The 21,763-nt window shown below is 45.9% G+C and overlaps 1 protein-coding gene across 4 annotated transcripts in view; it reads left to right on the top strand.

Annotated features, from left to right (window-relative positions):
• LOC119437613 (choline transporter-like protein 4) overlaps positions 1–21,763 on the top strand; it is a 629,795-nt gene that overhangs the window by 296,739 nt on the left and 311,293 nt on the right. For all 4 annotated transcript variants that reach the window (XM_037704613.2, XM_037704614.2, XM_049660742.1 and 1 more), the window contains exon 7: positions 701–773. In XM_037704613.2, the coding sequence (XP_037560541.1) occupies positions 701–773 (73 nt within the window). The remainder of the gene's footprint in view (positions 1–700; positions 774–21,763) is intronic.

The raw sequence follows: 21,763 nt of genomic DNA, 5'->3' as shown, positions 1-21,763 counted from the left end.
AAGCAAATTCCCCAAAAGGAAAAATTCAAAATTATTTTGCTACATCTACGAACTAAATAAATATGTCGTAAAGCTACAGAGCATGCCACAATGCAGTAAGTACGGTAGTTTATTCTAAATATGGTCAGAACTGAGACACAGTTCGCAAAAACCATGTATCTCATGCTTGTTCTTGAACATTTATTTCTAAATCACATTAATAAATTTCCTTATATTATATATAGTTGGAATCTACAAGAATTAAGCTTTTTATGGTATATACCACAACTTTATATCCTAAGTAGAAGAGCCGCCACGGTTGCTCCAAAAGTACTGAAAATGGGGGGCTCGTGCCGCCGGAGTGGGACCGCCACTTTAACTACACGAGAGTCTTGGCTGGCAATCTGAAGAAATTGAGTTCGACAGTTCTAGTAGGCAGTAATAGTCAGCTGTTGAATGATGCATAAATTCATTTATGCTGCCTTTCGCGCATGCATATTTTTGCAATCCTTTCATCATTGTCATCTTCATATCCTTGATGGCACAGCAGCTGGCGGGCCACCCAAGGTGCACCCATGGTTTTTTTCTGCAGTCAGGCTGTTCAGTTCTGACGTGACTGTGTTCTTGCTGCTGTGAAATGACTCTTGTTATAATAAATACAGAAGGAAGTCGCAATGCCATAGGGCACAACTGTTGATGGCTGACCTCTGCATCTTCACAGACGTACCGGACTCTCCAGGACCTGACTGGAAAGGACCAGAAGTGTGCCGCTTATTATCTCAAGAGCAGCAGCGGTAAGCATTGTTTGCCTGCATGTGGCCGTTTTCTCTGAAACTGGTTGAGACCTGTTCTGGCTTCCTTACTGGTCAGTCCAATTGGGATAAGCTGCTTGGTAAGTTCACAACTTCAATATACAGTCGAATCTCGATAACTCGAAGGGGCCTGAAAATTTGTTTGATATAATAAGTTCGAATTAAAAGAAGGATTTATTCTAGAAGTATTCGTGCACCATGGCACGATGCACGAACTGCGAGTTGTGAAATATCGCGGCGCGCAAGCAGACAGCGAGCGATGACCACGAAACTGGCCACGCCGCGCTTCCCGATAATGGCAGAAAACGAAACATCAGGGAGGGGCGTGCGTGCGCAGAGACCGTCGAAGGTGGGGGAGGATGGAAGCGGATACGACCTCGGCAACTTGGCGCGTGCTCCCTCAAGGGCTGCAGAAGATGGCGCCAACCTTTGCTTTTCTCATGCCAAACTACTTTTTCTTCCTCGGCAACTGCGTTGCCTCGGTGGCTCCCCTCGCCTTCCCTTTCAACTTCCCCACCTTCGATTGTCTCCGTGTGCCTCTGCCGCCGTGCCGGCGCCAGCCTAGCCCGCTCCCTGAAGTTTCGTTTTCTGCCGAGCGTTCGTCGGCGTGGGCAGTTTCGTTGGCAGGATTGGGCCTCCGCCGCTGCCTTCCTCTGGACGTTCAAGGTTAACACGTGACCAGAAAATAGAGGAAGCAGAAAGGAGAAGGGTTTACTGGCAATTTTCTTCGCGTGTCTGAGACGTAGGTACGCACTAACACCACCTAGATTCCAGCACAACGCAGAAACGGCGACTTTGCCGTTTGAGAGAGGGTGAAATTTCCACTGCGTTTTTTCTTCTTCTTTCTTTTTTTTTCATCGCTCGCGGCGTTGAAGGGTCTCTCCTAAACTTTTGCTCTATGGCGGAGTCGGAGCAATGCTGGTCGGATGTGCCACCGCGTGATTTGGTACGCTGTTGAGAGCATTATTGGAGCGCGGCATGTTTGAATTAACCGTCGCAAATGCTTGCGCTTTCGAATTACTGGGCGTTTTCGCCCATTGAAGAACACATAACTTTGATGGCACCACAGCGTCAGTTCGAATAAACCGGAAGTTCGAATTAAGCGTGTTCGATTTAATGGGATTCGACTGTAGGGCTCTATGCTACTCCAAGTAATTCGCTGCAAAGTAAATTTCACTTCTTTACCATTGTACCATTATTTACCGGCAGTATCACTATAAACATGAACAACAACAATTTATTAACAACAAAATAGCATTGCTAATTGTCTGCCTATGTAAATGTGATGCAACTGATGTATGTTGTCATAGATTTTTCAATGTGACTGTGTAGTTTGTTGCGGCAAACTAACACATTAACTTTACGACCGTGTCCAAGGCCTCCCCTAATACCAGGGCAGTTTTGCACAGTGAAGGGTAAGGCTTTGTTGATTGCTTTTTGGTGTATTCCTCAAGAATAGTGAAAAAAAAAAAAAGTGGCGTTAACTTGGGCACTACTGTTTGTTGTTTATTTCAGTGCCTGCCAACAGCTGTAAAGCCTTGGGGACAGGTCACTATGTAGTACATATAGGAGCATGAACAGAACAGCATTTTCAGGAATAGCACATGCTAAAGTAATTATACAAGGCATGAGTTTGTATAAGAAACTTAAGAAAAAGATGTACTTGCTAAACTCATTTGCATCAAGCATCCTGAGTGCCAACTTTACACAGACACTCAATTTTTAGTTCATGTCAGGTGAACTGGCATTATACACCTGCTGCTGCCTTATGATAGGGCAAGTTAGTTAAATATTACAGTGAAACTTGTCGGAACACCTGCTAGTTGCTACACAGTGATCACTGTGCGCAGTGATCATTGATAGTGGGCTGAGCACTCGTTGAGTGCAGTGCTTTGGACGGTGCACATTAAATTTCGAATCCAAGGTGCTCAAAGTTAACCTTGAGCTCACGGATGAGTCAATGTGTTCACGTGGTCTTTGCTAGCAGCTGCATTGCTTTGGGAAGTCAAACCCCTCCAGTCAATGAGCCAATCCTTTCAAGCCTCTCTGTTTGTATGTGGAGTAGCCTTAAGTCAGTTCGTGTGCAGTACTAATTTAGCTTCCTTGCCTCAAGTGACTGCTCTGTTGCTTGCAAGGTCAAACAGTATGTGGGAGTTGACAAATAATGCCAAGGAAGCCAGAGCTATGTTTCTGGTCAGTGTGTCCCAACGCTTTTCTTGTCCCTTTCTTCTGCTCACTGTGTGCTCCCTTTCTTTTTTTTTGCCTTCTCGCTTTTCTGTTCTGTGGGAGAACGACAGGCCTGTCTTCGTCATCTTCTTTCCAAACGACTTGTGAGTAAGTGTCAGGCTTTCCCTGGTGGCAGGTGTGCCCCCCTCCATCACTAGCACTAGTTGAGCGTCAACTCAGAGCTGTGGAGTGACCATTATAACTAGCACTGCTTCTAGTGGCTTAGGGCAGCTTAGTGTATATGTTGGGCTAGTTGGGACCATGCATGAGCTTTGAGAAGGTGAACTGGGCAGCTCACCATGCTGACCACAACCATTGCAGTTTTAAATGAAGAATTGAATGTTTTGCTTAGCTCTTGAGTAAAACTCCTCCTGTAACGAGTGAACATAAACAGGTCCTTACTACACTCACTTTATTGCAAGTAGGGCTGCAATTCGGGCCAGTTGGTTATACATTGTATTAGATAAGTGCGCTGTTTTGGACAACTTGTGCTTTGTGTGGTGTGTGCTCCATCCCATTTCAAAGTCGTTTTGGTGCAAAACAGCTCATTTATCCAAAGCATTGTCACTGCCCTGTGCCAATGAGGCGTTATAGTGCATAGGGGATTGCAATGCAGAGTATTCTGAACAGCATGTTATGTGCTGCACATTGAAAGGAAAACAAGAAAGAGAACCCGTTACTGCATAGCATGAAGAAAAAACACTTTGAGGTAAGATCAAAGCACTGACTGGCAACATTTTAACCAAACAGGTGTTTGTCTTCATGTAAAAACGTCTTCTAAAAACGTTTTCACAGACGCATCATTAACTGCAGGGGTCACAAGTGTGAAACAAAAAAAAGTAAATTGTATAACATGTTAGTTACTGCACTAAGAAATGACCACAGTGACTGGTTGAACAGCATGTAGTATTCTGTTAGATGCCTGTACAATGAGAAATACAGCTAACTTTATGCAGATCATTGCATGGTTGGAGCAATAAGTAGGCTGGATGGTAAGGTTTACTACGCAAGGAGAGACAGTGTTATATATTTTGGAAAAGAGAAAGACGAAATCTTCGTGTGGTGATAAATTGCATATTATTTATTGTGGCACATGCTTCTGGCTCTAGTTAGATGCATTATTTTTGACCACTCCAGTGGCATTACATGCAGCAGCATGACCCAGATGCAGGCAGTCTGTTTAGGTCATGTTTTGTGAAGACCTAATGTCTGTGGCATTGGATATCCTGATGCCTTTGGCATGATTAACGGCCATTCTTTGTTAAGCTGGAGCTGCAATAATTCTGATCGAAGAGGTCACAGTTAGCCTTCTTCTGTTGATAGACAACATATTTTGAAGTTTTAACCAGAAATATTTTAGGTGATGCTGAACAGTTAGTTTGTGTCTGCCCTACTTGTCACTTCCACAGCTCTGACATACTCTTCTCCTCTTGGCACCCTTTCCTCTTGTAGGGTAGAGCACCTTGACTGTATAGGCATGCTAACCATTGGTTAGATTTCTGTAGCATTGTGACACAGCACTCCTGATATGTTTTGATGTCCCCTCCGCTTTCAACACTCGCTCCGCTAAGACAGATGTGTCAAGCCAGCCCAGCTTTCTTTGCCACTTGCTTGCTTATGCTGTTCTCAAGCTAAATTGGGCCCCATGATAAAAGCTAGCATTGTGCTTGACTACGTTCTGGCCAAGCGGAGAGCCCTCTATCCTTTAGGTCCATGAGCCATCCCTAGCAAACCATAAGAGTGTGCCTCTCATTTATCATAATGCAGCATGCTTTTCTTCACCCCTTAGGTGCTTGTCTGCACTGGAATGCAGTGACTGAATTCATGCCCATTAGCGTGCGCTTCTTTGCTGTCATATGCAAGTTCAAACCTGATTATTTATGCATGAAGGTCCACAAGCCATTGAGTGTGCAGCAATAAAGGCGATAGCAAAAGAGCTTTCCTAGCACACAATGTTATCCTGTCGTCTTCTGCCCCAGCTCACTGTGTGAGTGGGATAACAAGCGATCGCTCAAGCGATGCTTGCATGCATTGGATGGAGTCTACTGATGCAGGACAACCTTTGTTTTGCAGTAGACCTAATTAGCTGCTGCTCGTAATAATGGCTGTAGCCAGTTATTTGACCACCATCAAGCAGTTGGCATTGTACAGAGTTAATGCAACATTCTTTGGAATTCAACAGGGGTAAAATGTTCCAAACTGTGCATAATCTTTTCAAATGGTTGTTCCAATTCATTCTTTAGATGACTAGTTCAAACTTCATTGTATGTACCATCGGCTATTCACTGTGTTTCAAAGCACCAAATATAGTCTAGTCTTTATAAATGATGTACCTTTGCTGAAGACTTCATTATATTGAGAATTTTTCAAGTCGGGGTTTTTATATTCCAGCAGTCCAGTTGAACGTCTTAGAACAGTTTTAGTGGCAAAAAATGTATTAGTAAGGATTATGAAACGAAATCCTGCAGGAAACCGATATATTTCACAGTGAAGCACGGTGGTCATAACTTTATGTTTGAATGTAACATGCATCTTCACAAAGTGACCGGGCCTATACTTCCATTGCACGGCAACACATGCATTATCTTCTGCAGTGAATGCTAGGCTTTTGTTCACAATAGTGTAGTGATACTGTATAGATTTTTGTAAGGGCCACACTTTTTTTGATGAAGTCCAGCCCTTACACATGTGGTTTCAGACTGCTGCTTTCCCACGGAACGCCTTCCTTGTTTTGTTAGTTGAGGCGAGCTCCTCTTTGTGCTTCAATCAATGATGTACGCACTTGTCGTTGCTATCTTGTCGGGCTCCTCGGCATATGCGACGACGATAAGCTTAAATGCAGTGTCGTACACCACCAGACGATTCCTCTCCATTGTGGACTCCCTGCAGCTGACAGATGAGCCGAAGGAGCTGCCAGTGAGAAGCACAAAGAAAAGATGGTGCTGGCCACTTGTGCGCTGCCATGGAGGGGCCAGTAATGGCCGTGCTCCTGACGTCAAAGCAAAGGTCTTGCCATCCAATGGCGGCTCGCGAAAGTATACTGTGCGTGAAAATTCGCTGATGTGCGCACGCGGTATCAGCTCACTGAACACGATTTTGGGCTGTCAAGTTGGGGTTGCGGCCCATACTCGAGATTAGAAACTTTATTGCTACTGACTGCTAGTGGTTTCTGGCTCGCCTATGGGGAACCAGTGCTGGAGTTTCAAATTGATACATAGCACCCCCTTGCAGACATCTCGTGCATTGTTTAGTCATGTGAATGGCAGAAAATTGCCAGCAGCTGTACGGTGGGGGACATGCAAAAGCCAAGAAAAGTAAAAAAAAAGCTTGAAGGTTGTCGTTATTCCTGCGTGGTTAATTGCCAAAACTAGAAAAGCAGTAATGCAGTCGAACCCACTTATAACGATCCCAGATGTAACAGTCTATCGGTTATAACGACCACATTTCAGTGCGTTTACGATTTTCTGACCCTCCCTATGGAAACTGCTTCCAGATATAACGAATAATTTTTTTTAGATCGCTGTACTGCTACAACGAACGTTTCAAACCCTGTCACAGTAAAACGAGGGCACATGCGAAGTACCAAAGCACGGCAGCGCACCCCCCACTGGAGTCCAAATTCGCCAACTATACGGCCTATGAGATGAGCGAGTGACTTTGGAGGCACGAAGAAGCCCACGCGTGCTCCAGCGTTTTCAAAGCACACCTCCAGAGCAGAGGCTAAACATTGGATGCCACGATGGCGTCACTCTCTTTTCTGCACATTTGTCCATGTGGCACCATGTACATTATGCCCGATTTTGAACGACCATCTATGTCTTAATTCATCATGGGAAAAACGGCCACTCAAGCGTTCCTGTCAATGTGGCCCGAGTCAGCAAGGACGCTGCACCACCTGCCACCCAATGTTGCAAAGGGTTACTACGCCTGGAGATCACGGTTCGGCGGCACTTCTTTTATGCGCGGAATGATGGCATGCCGCTGTAGTTTCCCCAAGTTCACACTTCCAGCCAATTGGAACGCTCTCGTTTGTAGAATACAGTTATGTGGTAGTAAAGTATATCACATGCTCTCGAGCAAAAAAATGGAGGCGGCGCTTGCAGTTTCAAAATGCCAGGCGCCATTTTGAACAAGCTGTACGACCCCGCATTTTGTTCTTTCAATGGACGTTTCTAACGAAAGTTTGCAGCTAGGTGCGGGAACGCTCCGGCAACAAAAATGACACTGAAAATCTGCTTTTCGGACCAACGTGCTGCCGAATTGTAACTGCTGATGCCAGCTTCAGTGCAGTTAATTTTTTAGTGTTTTTAAGGGAGAGTCAATATTTAACGAACTATTGATATAACGACCACTTTTCGCTGAACTATCGAGTTCGTTAGAAATGGGTTCGGGGGGGGGGGGGGGGCAGTATGGCCCTATCATCTGTTATTTTTTGTGAAACCTACGAACTTGAGTGATGGTGGCTACAGGCAGGTGCAATCACACGCTTTTTCAACTGCTACAGCTTCTCGGACAAAATATCCACGTGCATTTGATTTTATTGAAAGCGAAAATAGAAATGACCGAGAATGTGTTTCTAGTACAAGAATATAAACAGCCGGCATTTTTTTTTTGGCACTGCTAAGAGTAATATTAGTGCCAGCCGGTGTAAATGCCATTGGATTTCTAGCAGTGCGTGCCTTTGACAGTGCCTGGTGACAAAACAAAAAGGCAGCAAATGAGATTGTTAATCATACAATGTCATTGTGAACGTAAACGGTGAACACTTTGTGTTTACTGCAGAAACAGCGCATCGACGTTGCACCAGCGAGCGTACTTGTCGCTACGACCGGCGACACAAACATTGTCTTTTTATTGCGATAGCAATTATATGGACACTCAAAAGCAGAATTCTGCCGTCGGCGTCGCCGTCGCCGTAGCCGTCGCCGTCGCCGTGAGGTTCCGTATGACGTCATTTGGAGAAGAAATCGTCGCCGCGCGCCGAACGCTGTATGTGCGAGTGAAAGGGCGCGAGGGGCGCGTCTTTCACGGGGAGTGAACGCACGGCGGAGAACAAACGCGCGTTCTGCGCCGTGCTCGCTTAAGGGCTGCAAAAGTAGGCGTCTCTGTTCTCCTTCACAATCACCATGTTTGGCTATGCAGCTTCTATTCCAGGCAAAATGATGTTTGCTAGAGTAGTGTGACGCGTAATGTTCATTTTGTTAAAGGTGTCCATGGTGTAGCACCAACTAGTGTTCCGATATTAGTTCGGCTTCAGTGCACAGCTACCGACGGCAAACTGGCTCAGCTGTGCTCGCATCGCAGCTGGCGGCACTGTAAATATCAGCATGTTTTCTTCTTTGTGTGAAATTATCGCAAAGAGAGGGTCAAGCAGCAACAATGATAACAAAGCATTGTGGCTTTGGAGCGTTGGCGGTTCGTTCTGAAACACTGTCAGCTACAGATTTGAAGGGAACCGAAAAAGGCTATAGCGATGATATGGGCAGCGAGCAATCAGTGGTGGCGACGAGTTTAGCCACGATCACTGCTCTGTCATTGAGTGGCCACGTCGCTGTGCCGCAGGGAGGTCCTCTGTGCGACGGAGAGTTCTCACTGTTTGCCAGCAAGACCGCTGTCGGCCAGTGGTCCATGAAAGACATGCGGCAAGTTGCCATGCCACTAATATGGACGCGCCTTTAATTCCGGTGCCATTGTCGGACTGACCAGCAAGACACGTGCGAAAGAGGGGTGAATATGCGAAGACGACGATGCTGGTCGGCGAAACAAAGTGGGAGCATCTTTTGGACGCGTGAAGTGCGAGAGAAGATGAAGCAAAAGGAGGAGAAGCAGATGAGCTGGCATTGCTGACACATCTCCAGCTGTGCTCGGGAGACGAGAAGCAGCAGCTTCGGGGACCCGGTCAGGAGAGGGGACGTCTGAGAGTTGGCCAGTGACAGCTCCTGAGCCCCAGCTGGGGCCTCGGTCTAGGTGCTGTTACCGGCCACTGTCCAATGCCACGGAGGCCTGGCCAACGCCAACGCATGTCAGCGGCACAACGCCCGACTGGCCAAGACCACGTCGCTCGCAATGGAGGTCGACGACAACATATGCCACGCTGGGCCGACATCCGGAACTCCTGGTGACAGTCAAAAATGTTCGATTCCTAGTGACTACTTGTTACTTGGCTAGTCGAACTGAGGAACAGTATATAGCTAAGATTTAGTTTGGTTTTTATGTATATAGCTAGTTTTGGTAGTTCCTCGTGTGTGTATAGGGTTTGTGTTGTGTCAGAATACTTTGCCGTTCGTTTTTCTTAGTTAAAATTGTTTCTTGAGATGAGTGTTTTTTAATGTCTTTGCATCGCGTCTCTATTTTTGGAACGCTGAAATTCCCGACATTGTAAGTGGCTCCAAAGAGATGAGCGTCACTCTGCTTACAAAGGAACTGTCTCTATTAGTGTCTGAAATATGCAGAAATGAAACGAGTGATCACTTGCTTGAATTCCAACAACATTTATAGCTTCTTCATTCGTGAATTGTATTATGCTGAAACCCTGAACCACCATTGTCAGGTAGCGTTTTCTCAATGTAAAAAACAATTTATACTGTATGCAGTCCTCGGCCTTCTCGAGTTACTTTGCATCAAGGAGCTCTTGCAGTGAGTTGGTCCTTTTGAAACCGTACTGCAACGCAATCGGTGGTAAACGCTTGCAGGTGATGGTGCATGGCTCTCGTGCAGTTTTCTGCACAAGACACTTCTAGGGCGTTTTTCATAAGTAAATTCGTCCTCAATGATCGTAGCCTCTTCACTGTTTTCAGTATTCCTACTAAGAGAAAAAAAACAAACAAAAAAAGAAACGGACAAACCTTGCTAAGGTTACAGTTTTGTAAAACGTAAAAACAACCTGTGGCGCCGCGAATGTTTGGAAAACTAATTGTTACGGTGCTTTCTCACTCACGGCACTGAAGGCCGTTTTTCATGAGCCCCCGCCCTAGGCAGCGCTGGTTCCTCTTTCGTGAAGAAGTGTGGTGTGTCCTTTTGATACCTACAAAGTAGCAAGCACAATTTTCTGCGGTTAAGATGGCTGTTGTGCACATTGAGAGAGCCATGCAAAGACTGAGGAAAGCTGAGTGGTGTAACTGCTGCCACATTGCGCGAAAACTGCTGCAAAGTCAAAATCCGCTACATGCTGCCACAAAAGCTTAATTTTGGCAAAAAAAACTTGCGCCATGTCTGTGCCAGAAGGGGTTGTGGAGGGTTTTATAGGTCTGGTCATTGTGAAAACAAAACTGGAACTTGTGCTTCACATTCATGTGTGTATAGTGGCATGCTAGTATATCAAGGTGGTTATGAATCTGCATTTATTATAGTTGCTGGGCCTTGGCTGGAAAAACAACAAACGAACAAAGAAAGCTGTTGCTTTTACCGCCTGTTTGAGAAAAATAAATTCCGGCTTGGTGCAACAACCTTTTGTGTATCTGCTGCTTGGTAGCTGCTTTCTGGACTTCCATTAGATAACACTGTACTAAGGACCTTGGGTGTCTCCGCCTAAGTTTTTTTGCAAGATGACAGTTCGGTAGCGTCTCTGAGAAACTTGGCCAAACAAATGCCTGTAGTGACTCCAGCTCCTAAGTTGTCCTTCCCTGATGGTCAGCCTCCTGATGACTGAACCTGCAGAAAGTCTGGAGGACTCCTGCTCCAGCTAAGGTGGGCTGATGGAAAGTACCCCTTGCTGGGCACGAAAGCTTTTCCCAGCCTGTCACACAGAAATGCAGATGTAGAGAGGGGCTTTAGTGAAAATTGACACTCGATGCGGGAGCGAGCCAGCCTTTCATCAGTGGACTTGGCTCTAAAATGTTGTATTCAGAAAGGTTGGGGCAGGATTCAAGAAAGATTCCTCGACCCAGAAGCGAATCTAAGCAATGAAGGGTTTGCGCAAATCCTCAGCAACTGAAAGGAGAGGCTTTGGTGCAAGGAAAGCAGCGCAAGGTGTTTCCTGTGAATTAGGCACTCAAGCAGAAGAAGAAATACTGCAAAAGGACTCGGCCAAGGTGATACTGAGTAATGCCCCTGGCAAAGTAAATAATAGCAGTAGAGTGCTTTCCTGATGGGGTCAAGCTCTCTTGCAGGAGGTACAGAAGATGCTGTCAGAGGCTCTTGCAAACCAGGTACTATTTGATAAAGGCCTCAACACTTATTGCCTGCTTATGTGCTGCTCTTGTCAACTTGTCAAGGCATATGTATACAGTGGAACCTCGTTGATACGATCTTCGCGGGAACCAGAAAATAAAACTTATCATCCAAAGCAAGCCCCAAAACGTAAGAAAACAGGCTTACTTGGTGACAAACTCACTAGCAAAACTTCCTGTGGTGTCAAGGGATACTGCTCCGCATAACAGGCATGTTATGTGGAGCAGCATCACGACACCACACGAACCGCAGCCAACACACTTATATTGAGCAACTTTAAAACAGCTCGTCAGTTTTCGCCGAACTTTCTTTTTTTTTTTTTTCAAAGTCTGTAAACAAGTTCTTTTGATAGTTAACAAGTTCTTTGACATAGTTCCGAAGGTCACGGCACCATGAGGCCAAGAATTCTGAAACACCGTAGAGCAGTGTGACTCAACGAGCGATACGAGGGCAGGCGTTTCATTCAGCCACGCATGAAGATCTCGCCGGAAAAGCCAACCAAAACAAGCATGAGTGAAAGCTAATGCGAGCAAACGATACTACGAGTGCGAGAATATAGCGGTCGGGCGGGTCCACATGACACCAGTTTCTCACCCCACGGCCGGTCTGGAGGCGCCCTTCCTTCTTTAAAAAGGAAGCGGGCACCTCCAGACTGGCCGTGCTCACGGGCAGCTCTCATTGGTCTGCTTCGCTCGCAACTTGTTTGCTGCCGGGGCGCGGGGCAATTTAAATCGGGCCAGGACAGATTCCTCCTGCGGCATGAAAAACCTGCTTCGCGGCAGCTTTTGTGGCGCACATTTCGCCGCCACTGGTGCGCAGCGCGTGTTTTTCCGCTAGTGTCGCCGGCCCTTAACACGTTGTTTGGGGGTCGTTAGAATGTAATTTAATCTAGTACACTTGAATGTAAAGCTACGAGTTTCAGAAATACCAGTTTGCAGTAGTATCATCCAATTTCATGTGAAAACGCGGTCGTATCAACTGCATGAATATACATTGCTCCTATGGGAGCGCTGGCTGGGAAACAAAAGAAAGACGTAGTATCCCAAAAACATATTATGCAGAATCGTATCAACGAGGTTCCACTGTAAATAAATTTGTTTCTATGTTATGCCAGCTCTTACCCTGCATTATTTAGCTTTTTATAGTGTTTCAGATTCAGCTGAAAAGGTGTGGGACCCTAGATTGTCTTTGCACCTTGTGCAACAATCCAAAAATATGTGCTACCAATATGTCTGCTGCAAATGCACATTTTTCCTGCTGCAAAAGCTGCTCCAAAAGGCATTTTCCCACTGTTCCAGATGCTTCTGTCTTTAAGCTTTTTGTTCCAAGCACGAGTCTTGCTCGTCCAGGAATCTGCTGAGTGCCACTGATGAGCGGCAGTCGTTTGATCATTTTTGTGTGAATGCTGTGCTGCCCAGAAAACAAATTTTTTTGTGGGCACAGTTGGTGAAAATGTAGCGGAAATCTGGATCCCCTGGGGTCCCTGGGGTTTATAAGTGGCGGCACGGAGTTAGGCGCCTACAGCAATGATGTTTGCCTTTACAGTGTCGGAATCATGGAATTTTTAAAGTTTATTCAGCTCAAGTAAACAATTAGATCTGGAAAACCCAAGTGAATTGTGTTCAGAGCTTAGAGTGTGATCGTGCGAGCAGCTCGCTTTCTGCTTCACCTGCTACATCACCGAGCAGGCAGTATGCAAAATGTGGGGGAGTGAGAGTACAGACAAGCGGGCACAGATACTGAAGGATTGCATCGTCAATGTGTGCGTCAGGTGGGAACGATACAGCAAAATGTATCTTGAACAAAAGTTTTATGCTAAAAACTTGCCTTTGTAGCATAATCAGTGCAGCAAAAGTTAAATGCGATAGTTACAAAATTGTAATAGCCTTATTCTTTTTCTTTAGCCGCTAGGTGGTATCGCACACGGACAGCATTGTCTGCTACTGCGTGTTCACATTTTGTCCACTTTTCTGTCCTCAGATAACGTTCAGCTCAGCCTCCACGTATCTCAACGCCTGCCTGCTTGTTGGTTTTATGGAATAACATTCATATCGGATGAAAGCGGTGCTTGGCTGGGCTCAGTCCAAGCATGCCAGGAATATGGCGGTGGCATGAAAAAGGTCGTAAGAAGAAAGCGCCACTGCTGGTGCTTTCTGCTTGCAACCAACTATTATATCACCTCGACCGCTTTGTGTATGGCATCATTTACCTATGACTGGGACACTGATTATGTCAAGTTGTACTGAAGGTGAAACTTGTTCCCAGAAAGACAAGCAGCACTCAAATTGCAACGGTACCACTGTTGTCAGCTGTCAAATCAGTCTTTTCGGTTTGGCTGCACCTGCAGAACTAGTTTCATTGTGGTTGCACATTTGGTGCATCGTTGGCACCATTATGGTACTAGTAACTAATCGTAGTGTCTAATTGACACAGTGCTCTCCGAGTGCCTTGATGCTGCTCCTCATGGTTTGTGGAGAACTGTCGTGCTTTTAAAAGTGTGCTGTGCCAGGCCAGGCTCTGCTCGGACGTCTGCTTTCTGGTCTAAGGCTAGCTACGTAGCTCTTTGAACAGAAGGTGTAACACTGTAGTGCCACAGAGAAAAAGGAGCAATAACTTTTGACCCAAGACTGTTTTTGGGGGCCAACTTGGGACACTATAAGCACATCTTGCACCGAATGAGAACTACAGAAGAGTGATAATCATCCAGTGAAACAATCAAAAGAGCCACCGACAAAAAGTAAAACGGTGACATGTTGCCCACGGACTTGGAACACTGCCGGTTCAGATTAACTGTTAGTAGGACGTTCTGGTGGGCTACTTGGTTCATAGCTTTTAGGTGTTTTTAAAACTGCTCGAAAAAAACGAGGACGCACGAAAAAAACGAGGACACACGAAAGAAACACACACGACACCATGAGTGCAGACTGCCAAGTGTTTATTTCTGGTGAGCAAGCAACATATATTTCATTCAGGATCCTGTACAGCAGGTGTCCGCATTGTCACTTTCACATGTGCCGATAAACATAAAAATACAAATAATAAAAAATCTGCTAGGTAACAGTGTAAAACAAGATTGCGGCAAGCAATCACCAAAATAACCGTGAGCCGTTCCTACTGTATCATCAAAAAGAGGGAGAGAAAACCGTGAGCATGTGAAGGAAACGAAAATGGCAGATGTCACTTAACAAATAACCAGAGTAAAGGCATAGGATGAGGCCATAAAAACGTTTGATTAAAAAAAATACACCAATCAACACATAATGCACCAAACAACAAATGTAGAGGCGATGATGTCATAAAAAGGCATGAAGGCTAAACATGAAGTCTAGGGTTTGACGAAAACTCGTCTGGCGAGGAAAGAACATGGCTGTATAAACATACACTCACCAACTGAAGAACACAAAAACAACAGATTGACGTTTCGGCGCCCAGTACGGGTGCCTTGTTCACAATGAACGAATGCATGGTGATCTTTATTATATATGCGGAGGTAGACGTAAGGCGCTTGCGTGCAACTCAGGGAGGGGGCCCCGTGTCCGGTTTATTGTGTTAGTCGTAGATTGTATGCAAAATGATTCGAGAAGCAATCGCGATGATAATTTCTTCTCTCTTTCGATGATGGAAGCCGAATGCCAGTTAATATTGTGACCAGTCTTCTCGTGATGCTCGGCTAGGGCACTGGAAACCGTGTGTCCTTTGGCTACATCATTGCGGTGCTGCTGTAGACTTCTTTTAAAGTTTCCCGTCTCGCCTACGTAGCACGCCTGGCAGTCCTGGCAAGGAATTTTGTAGATGACGCCGGGATATTTTTCTTTTTTGAGGCTGTCTTTGACTCGGACGAGTTGTTGTTTTAGTTTGCTTGAAGGGACGTGGCAGATTTGTACATCATAATCTTTGAAAGTTCTTGATATTGACTCGCTCACGCCTCGTGCATAGGGGAGAGACGCCCGTTTCCTTGTTCTCATCGGCCTGATAGGGGGTTCAGCGGCACGCTTTTCTTCAGTCTTTATAAACTGGTGGGGGTAGCCATTGCTGACCAAATCCTGCGTAACCCTCTTCAACTCAGCTCTGCGTGCGTCAGTAGTCGAACACAATCGGAATGCACGGGTGAACAGTGTAGAGGCAACAGATCGTTTGTGTCCAACGGGATGGGCCGAATGAAAGTGCAGATATTTCCCTGTGTGGGTAGGCTTCCGATAAACGCTTGTTGAAAGGCCTGATGCAGTACGCATGACTTGAACGTCAAGGAAAGCCAGGCGACCATTAACTTCTTCTTCAACGGTGAATTCTATTGTGCTTTGGAAAGAGTTCAGGTGCTGCAGAAAAGGTGCGACGTCTTCGCGGCGGATAATGGAAAAACAATCGTCGACATACCGCAGGAACAATTTTGAAGCAGGCTGAGACGTCGTGAGGGCTTTATCTTCGAGGGCTTCCATTTAGGCAATGTTGGCACAAGACACTGACACCGACGCTCCCATTGCCGTTCCAAACACCTGCCTATAAAATGATCCATTAAATGAAAAAAGTATGTGTTGCGTAAGCAAAACTCCAAGAGGCGGCACACGTCGTCGACTTCGAATGGGGTGCGCGAGGGCAGAGATGTGTCGTTTTGCAATGCTCTTCGGCAGCAGTCCACAGCATAATCCACAGGTATGCGTGTGAACATAGACTTAATGTCAAAGGAGACCATGACGTCTTCGCTGTCTAAAGTCATGTTCCTGACCTTGTCGACAAAATCAGCGGAGTCCTTTACGTACGTCGACGTACGTCCAACGAGGGGTCAGAGCACACCATGAAGATAGCCAGAGAGACGGTGCAACGGAGAGCGAGTGAGGAGAGCAACGGAGAGCGAGCGAGTTTGTCGACAAGGTCAGGAACGTGACTTTAGACAGCGAAGACGTCATGGTCTCCTTTGACATTAAGTCTATGTTCACACGCATACCTGTGGATTATGCTGTGGACTGCTGCCGAAGAGCATTGCAAAACGACACATCTCTGCCCTCGCGCACCCCATTCGAAGTCGACGACATGTGCCGCCTCTTGGAGTTTTGCTTACGCAACACATACTTTTCATTTAATGGATCATTTTACAGGCAGGTGTTTGGAATGGCAATGGGAGCGTCGGTGTCAGTGTCTTGTGCCAACATTGCCTTGGAAGCCCTCGAAGATAAAGCCCTCACGACGTTTCAGCCTGCTCCAAAATTGTTCCTGCGGTATGTCGACGATTGTTTTTCCATTATCCGCCACGAAGACGTCGCACCTTTTCTGCAGCACCTGAACTCTTTCCAAAGCACAATAGAATTCACCGTTGAAGAAGAAGTTAATGGTCGCCTGGCTTTCCTTGACGTTCAAGTCATGCGTACTGCATCAGGCCTTTCAACAAGCGTTTATCGGAAGCCTACCCACACAGGGAAATATCTGCACTTTGATTCGGCCCATCCCGATGGACACAAACGATCTGTTGCCTCTACACTGTTCACCCGTGCATTCCGATTGTGTTTGACTACTGACGCACGCAGAGCTGAGTTGAAGAGGGTGACGCAGGACTTGGTCAGCAATGGCTACCCCCACCAGTTTATAAAGACTGAAGAAAAGCGTGCCGCTGAACCCCCTATCAGGCCGATGAGAACAAGGAAACGGGCATCTCTCCCCTATGCACTAGGCGTGAGCGAGTCAATATCAAGAATTTTCAAAGATTATGATGTACAAATCTGCCACGTCCCTTCAAGCAAACTAAAACAACTCGTCCGAGTCAAAGACAGCCTCGAAAAAGAAAAATATCCCGGCATCATCTACAAAATTCCTTGCCAGGACTGCCAGGCGTGCTACGTAGGCGAGACGGGAAACTTTAAAAGAAGGCTACAGCAGCACCGCAATGATGTAGCCAAAGGACACACGGTTTCTAGTGCCCTAGCAGAGCATCACGAGAAGACTGGTCACAGTATTAACTGGCATTCGGCTTCCATCATCGAAAAAGAGAAGAAATTATCATCGCGATTGCTTTTGAATCATTTTGCATACAATCTACGACTAACACAATAAACCGGACACGGGGCCCCCTCCCTGAGTTGTACGCAAGCGCATTACGTTTACCGCCGCATATATAATAAAGATCACCATGCATTCGTTCATTGTGAACAAGGCACCCGTACTGGGCGCCGAAACGTCAATCTGTGTATTTTGTGTTCTTCAGTTGAAGGCTAAAGATATGGCTTAATGAAAACAACACCAGAAGTAAAGGTGAAGGCGATGGAATCTATAAATCTGGCTATGGAAAGAGTAAAACCTGGTGAAAAAACTAACGCTGGTGGGTTTCAGCAGTATTGGTCGCAGTTTCGGTATCGGCCGCAATTTTAGCATAAAACCAACCAAAAAAAACTAGCAAATAATTGACCGCCCAAAAAAATTTTTGCAAGGCACATTCCAGTAAAGTGACTTCTGGTAACAACGAGACAGACGGCGTGCTGATACACTTGTCGCCAGTTTTTATTATGTAAAAAGCTTCCAACAATCTCCCTTTCAGCTTGGTCCCTTGATTTGAACAGGAACGTTGTATTTTTAAGAATTGGTTTACAAGGGTTGTTTCTTCCGCCCTCATCTTTTCCTCTGCATCTGTTACAGTGTTGGGCTAAAGTGCCTCCTGCATTGTTCTTTATATGCCACTGGTGTTCCCGTGCCCTTTCATTGAAACACCTGCCCGTTTGTCCAATATAAGTGCTGTCACATGTCAAGGGAATTGAATACACTACCCCATAAACACACTCTGTGTGTTTGTGGGATATAGTGTGTCCAGTTTTCAGTTGAGGGGTGTTTTCAGTTTCAGAGAAACTGAAACGCACGAAGGACCCTCTGCATCCTGAGGCCACTGGCTGTCGAGAATGCGCACCAAGTGGTCGCACAAATGGTGGTGAAGTGAATCTTCATCTCAGAAAATGTGTCCTGCAACACCAGCCACCACTCGGTTGAATGAGTGACAACGGAATAATGAGAGGAGCGGCCATTACGAACACACACTCCAAGCAAATCATCTGCTACGAGTGGAATGGGCACTCGTTCCAAAGCCACTGGCAAAGTGAATGGCCTTGCCGCCCATTCCACTTCTACCTTATGATGATGCATTCACTTTGGAAATTATTGACAGGAGTGTGATGTGCACAGAATCTGTGGTCATCCCGCCCCACCATGCTAGCGACTGCTTATGTAAAGTTTGGCACCTGGCGAATGACGAGAAGGCATGTTAAGAGAGCGAGCTGTTGCTCAATCACGCCCTTACAGTGGCTATTAGTTCGAGTCTCTTAGGAGGACGTGGCTCGGTTTTGCCTTGAAAGGCTTAAAGCAACATGAGCACTATTTGATAACAACTCAAATTGGGTGTAGTGTACAGACTGCACTTGGAAGGAACGAGTGTTATGTGTGACCGAGTGGTAGAGGGCTTTTCAAGGAAGCGACATGGAAAACTTTATTTTCTGCTTATCTTTAAGTTGAAGGTAATCTTGTGGAGGGGAATGTTTGCATCTGTTCAGATTCTTCTCCAACTCAGCATGGCGCATTGAAGGTATCACCTGGATGATATACTCATTGCAGCAGCAGGTAACAGAGCTATAGTTACAATGTTGCCGAATTAAAAATGGAAACTCAGCACATGGATTTAGAAATGAAACAGTTGCAGGAGTGTTGAATCTCTTGACTCAAGTCATGCACGGATCAGCATGAGAGGAGGCTAAAATTTGTGAGCTTATCAAAAGGCATTCTAGCAGCACTGCAAAAAGTACGAGCAGAAGGGACAGTGATATAGATGAGCTGAGCTCTCCATGTCATTCCATTCCGGAGATTTTAACTCCTCGGAATGATGAGAGTTGGACCATTGCCCCACTGCTGGAGTGGTTGAGCTGAACTATTCCATTCCTCCAATTCCAGTGAATGCAATGCTTTCTCTAAAATTGTTTACTATACTTGTGTGTACCTAGTGGCAAAAAACAATATGCAGTCATTGACCAATTTTCCAGACGCCCGATTTGTTGGACATGCCCGATAATTTGGACGCATTTACGGCACCATCACATGCCCCATAGAGTCAGTGTATGAGAACGTCTGAAATTTTGGGTGCAAAACACCTTCGCCGTCCGAACTTCCGGACTTCTTGCCATGACCACAGGTCGGAAACGGCGTTATCGAAGCCACCACCGCCACATTTCAATAATCTCGCCGCCTCGAACAGGCGCTCTCGCACGCAGATCTGCTGCCAGCCATAGCCACTACCGTGGCAACACAAGGTCTAGCTGCTTTGACGTTCGCTACCAAGGTTCTTGCTTTTCGGTGCAGGTGGTTTACATTGGAAGAATTCGCCACTGTTAGCAATGGGCCTTTGTAATCCTCGCCAATGGCTTCGAAGCTCGGTGAACACGACACTTTGCATAGTGCTCAGAAAGTTAGCTTTGCCTCAATACAGCAGTGTTACGCGGTAAAGCATACCGCAAAGTATTGTGGTGAAGCATACTAAGAGTGGGAAGGCACAATTGTTACAGGACACGGCATGTATTCCTTAATTATACACGTGTGCGCTCGCCGTCTCCTATCCCAGTACGAGCACCGACACGCCTAGTAAGTGTGCTGGTAGGCCTTCAGAATTATTTCAGACTTGCCTGTGGCGCTTTGAGCCCTTGGGGGCAGTAAAAGACATGCATTCATTTTTTTTTTTTCCGGACGTTTTCACGAGCCTTAGGGAGTCCGAAAAATCGGACGTTGACTTCCGTGATTTTTGACGAGTCAGGTGGAAAGCTCTCCATTAAGTTATGATGCATGCATCCAAGGTCACTCGACTTGACCGTGTGTGCCAGTCGATCCACACGTTTTTGTTCGTCTTAGTGGAACACAGAGCCAGAGCCGGTGGTGGCGCAACATTGTGGGCTTATTTTTGAAGCCCACAATATAATAACAATGTAATAAACAATGTTACTATTTTTTCGTACAGGAGGAAACTCTCTTAGTGGCCTTATCTCTTCAGGGTGTTGTTGCCTGTAATCTTTCTAATTATAAATTATTCGAGTAAAACAACATACACCATGTCCCACATGAGCACAATAACTTGAAGAAAAAGAATGGCAAGCAAAATTATGATGGTGGTCTTCACTGTAGAAGAATGCCTCTATTGCAGTAAATGAGCTTTGCGCTGATGTACCCGCTCAAGTCTGCTGCCTTTGTTGTTTCACATTTATTGGCATATAAACAGATATAAACAGAAAAAGTACGTGGGACAGACCGGCAGGTGCATAAACGATCATCTCAGGGAGCACCATAATAACGTATACAACACGGTACAGGGTCATCTGGGCATTCATTGCCGTGATCACGGGTGTAAGCCCTAATTGACAAAAGCGAAGTGCTGGCTAGACATAATTCACAGCTGACACGTGAAATAATTGAGGCAGATTTCATCAGGAAATTTGATAGCTTATGCGTCAGTTCACCTTCAATTGCACTTTCATCTCGGGAAATCACATATCTTAACAACATTTGAATGACAAACAGCCAGTGTGCATTGTCAGCACGTGGCTATCATTATCATCATTCGAAATGATGCTCCAGTGTTTTGCTAATTATTCACATGTTGCGCATGGTGGTGCCATATATATTTCTTCCTTTATGTCCTCATGAATAAACTGTTGCAAGTCAGCGCCGTGTGCGTGTCGCTCTCTCGTGTCCGTGTCTTTTTCCGCTGTGTTTTTTCCAATGAATCACCAACACGCCCAAGCTTCCACGCTAAATCATATAAACAGGCACCATTTTTTCCATCAGAAATTGGGTCTTCTGGGTACACCGTGTGGGAAAAAACATAGTGCACTTAAATCGTCGTTGACCTGCATCCCTTTGCTGTAGGTAAAGCATGCTCTTGCTGAATTGAATTCTTGGCAATGTTAACGAGTTTACTAAAACTAATCAGTTAACTTAATTCCTTAACTACAAGTTAAGGAGTTAACTAATAGTTGCTTTCTTTAAGTGCACTTCAGCATTTTAAGAAAGTGGGGTGACCGGGCCAGCGGTCGTGGTATGCGGTAGGTAGTGAGGACAGGTAACCACTAGTGAGGGGCGTAGGTAGGCACACTGACTGCACAGGTTACGTGCTCTACCTTTTATTGTACAGTTTAGTATCAGTAGCGTTGCCTGGCAGTTACCACAATTCCTCCCCCCTTAACACAACAGTTTAATAGAAGTTAAAGGCAGTTACAGTTCATGGAGAAAACCAAAGCACAAGATGGCATTCCCTAGTGCTCTGACGATGCCGAGGTGAGGGAGGAGGCGAGGAGCACTCTGTGTGCGGTGATCTTATGGTGTCACTGGCTTCCAGTTGGGAGGGCTCGCCAGATGGAAGTACTTGGTCTGGAAAACTTGGTGCCACTTCAGGAAGAACACTGTCAGCTGTGTCTCTGGTCCCTGACGACAGCGGCAACTGTAGCTCTGGGCATTCAGTGGAGGTGCCGGAGCCATGACGGTTGTGCCGGTCAGGTATTGACTGTGGCTTTGCATGATCCAAATGCCGGGTTCATTGTCGCCCATCGTCAACTGTTGCTCCATCTGGG

This window comes from Dermacentor silvarum, chromosome 1 (genome assembly GCF_013339745.2).
Source record: "Dermacentor silvarum isolate Dsil-2018 chromosome 1, BIME_Dsil_1.4, whole genome shotgun sequence".
In the NCBI taxonomy this organism is placed as follows: domain Eukaryota; kingdom Metazoa; phylum Arthropoda; class Arachnida; order Ixodida; family Ixodidae; genus Dermacentor; species Dermacentor silvarum.
Note: the sequence above shows the minus strand (reverse complement) of the source record. Positions and strands in the feature narration are given on the sequence as shown.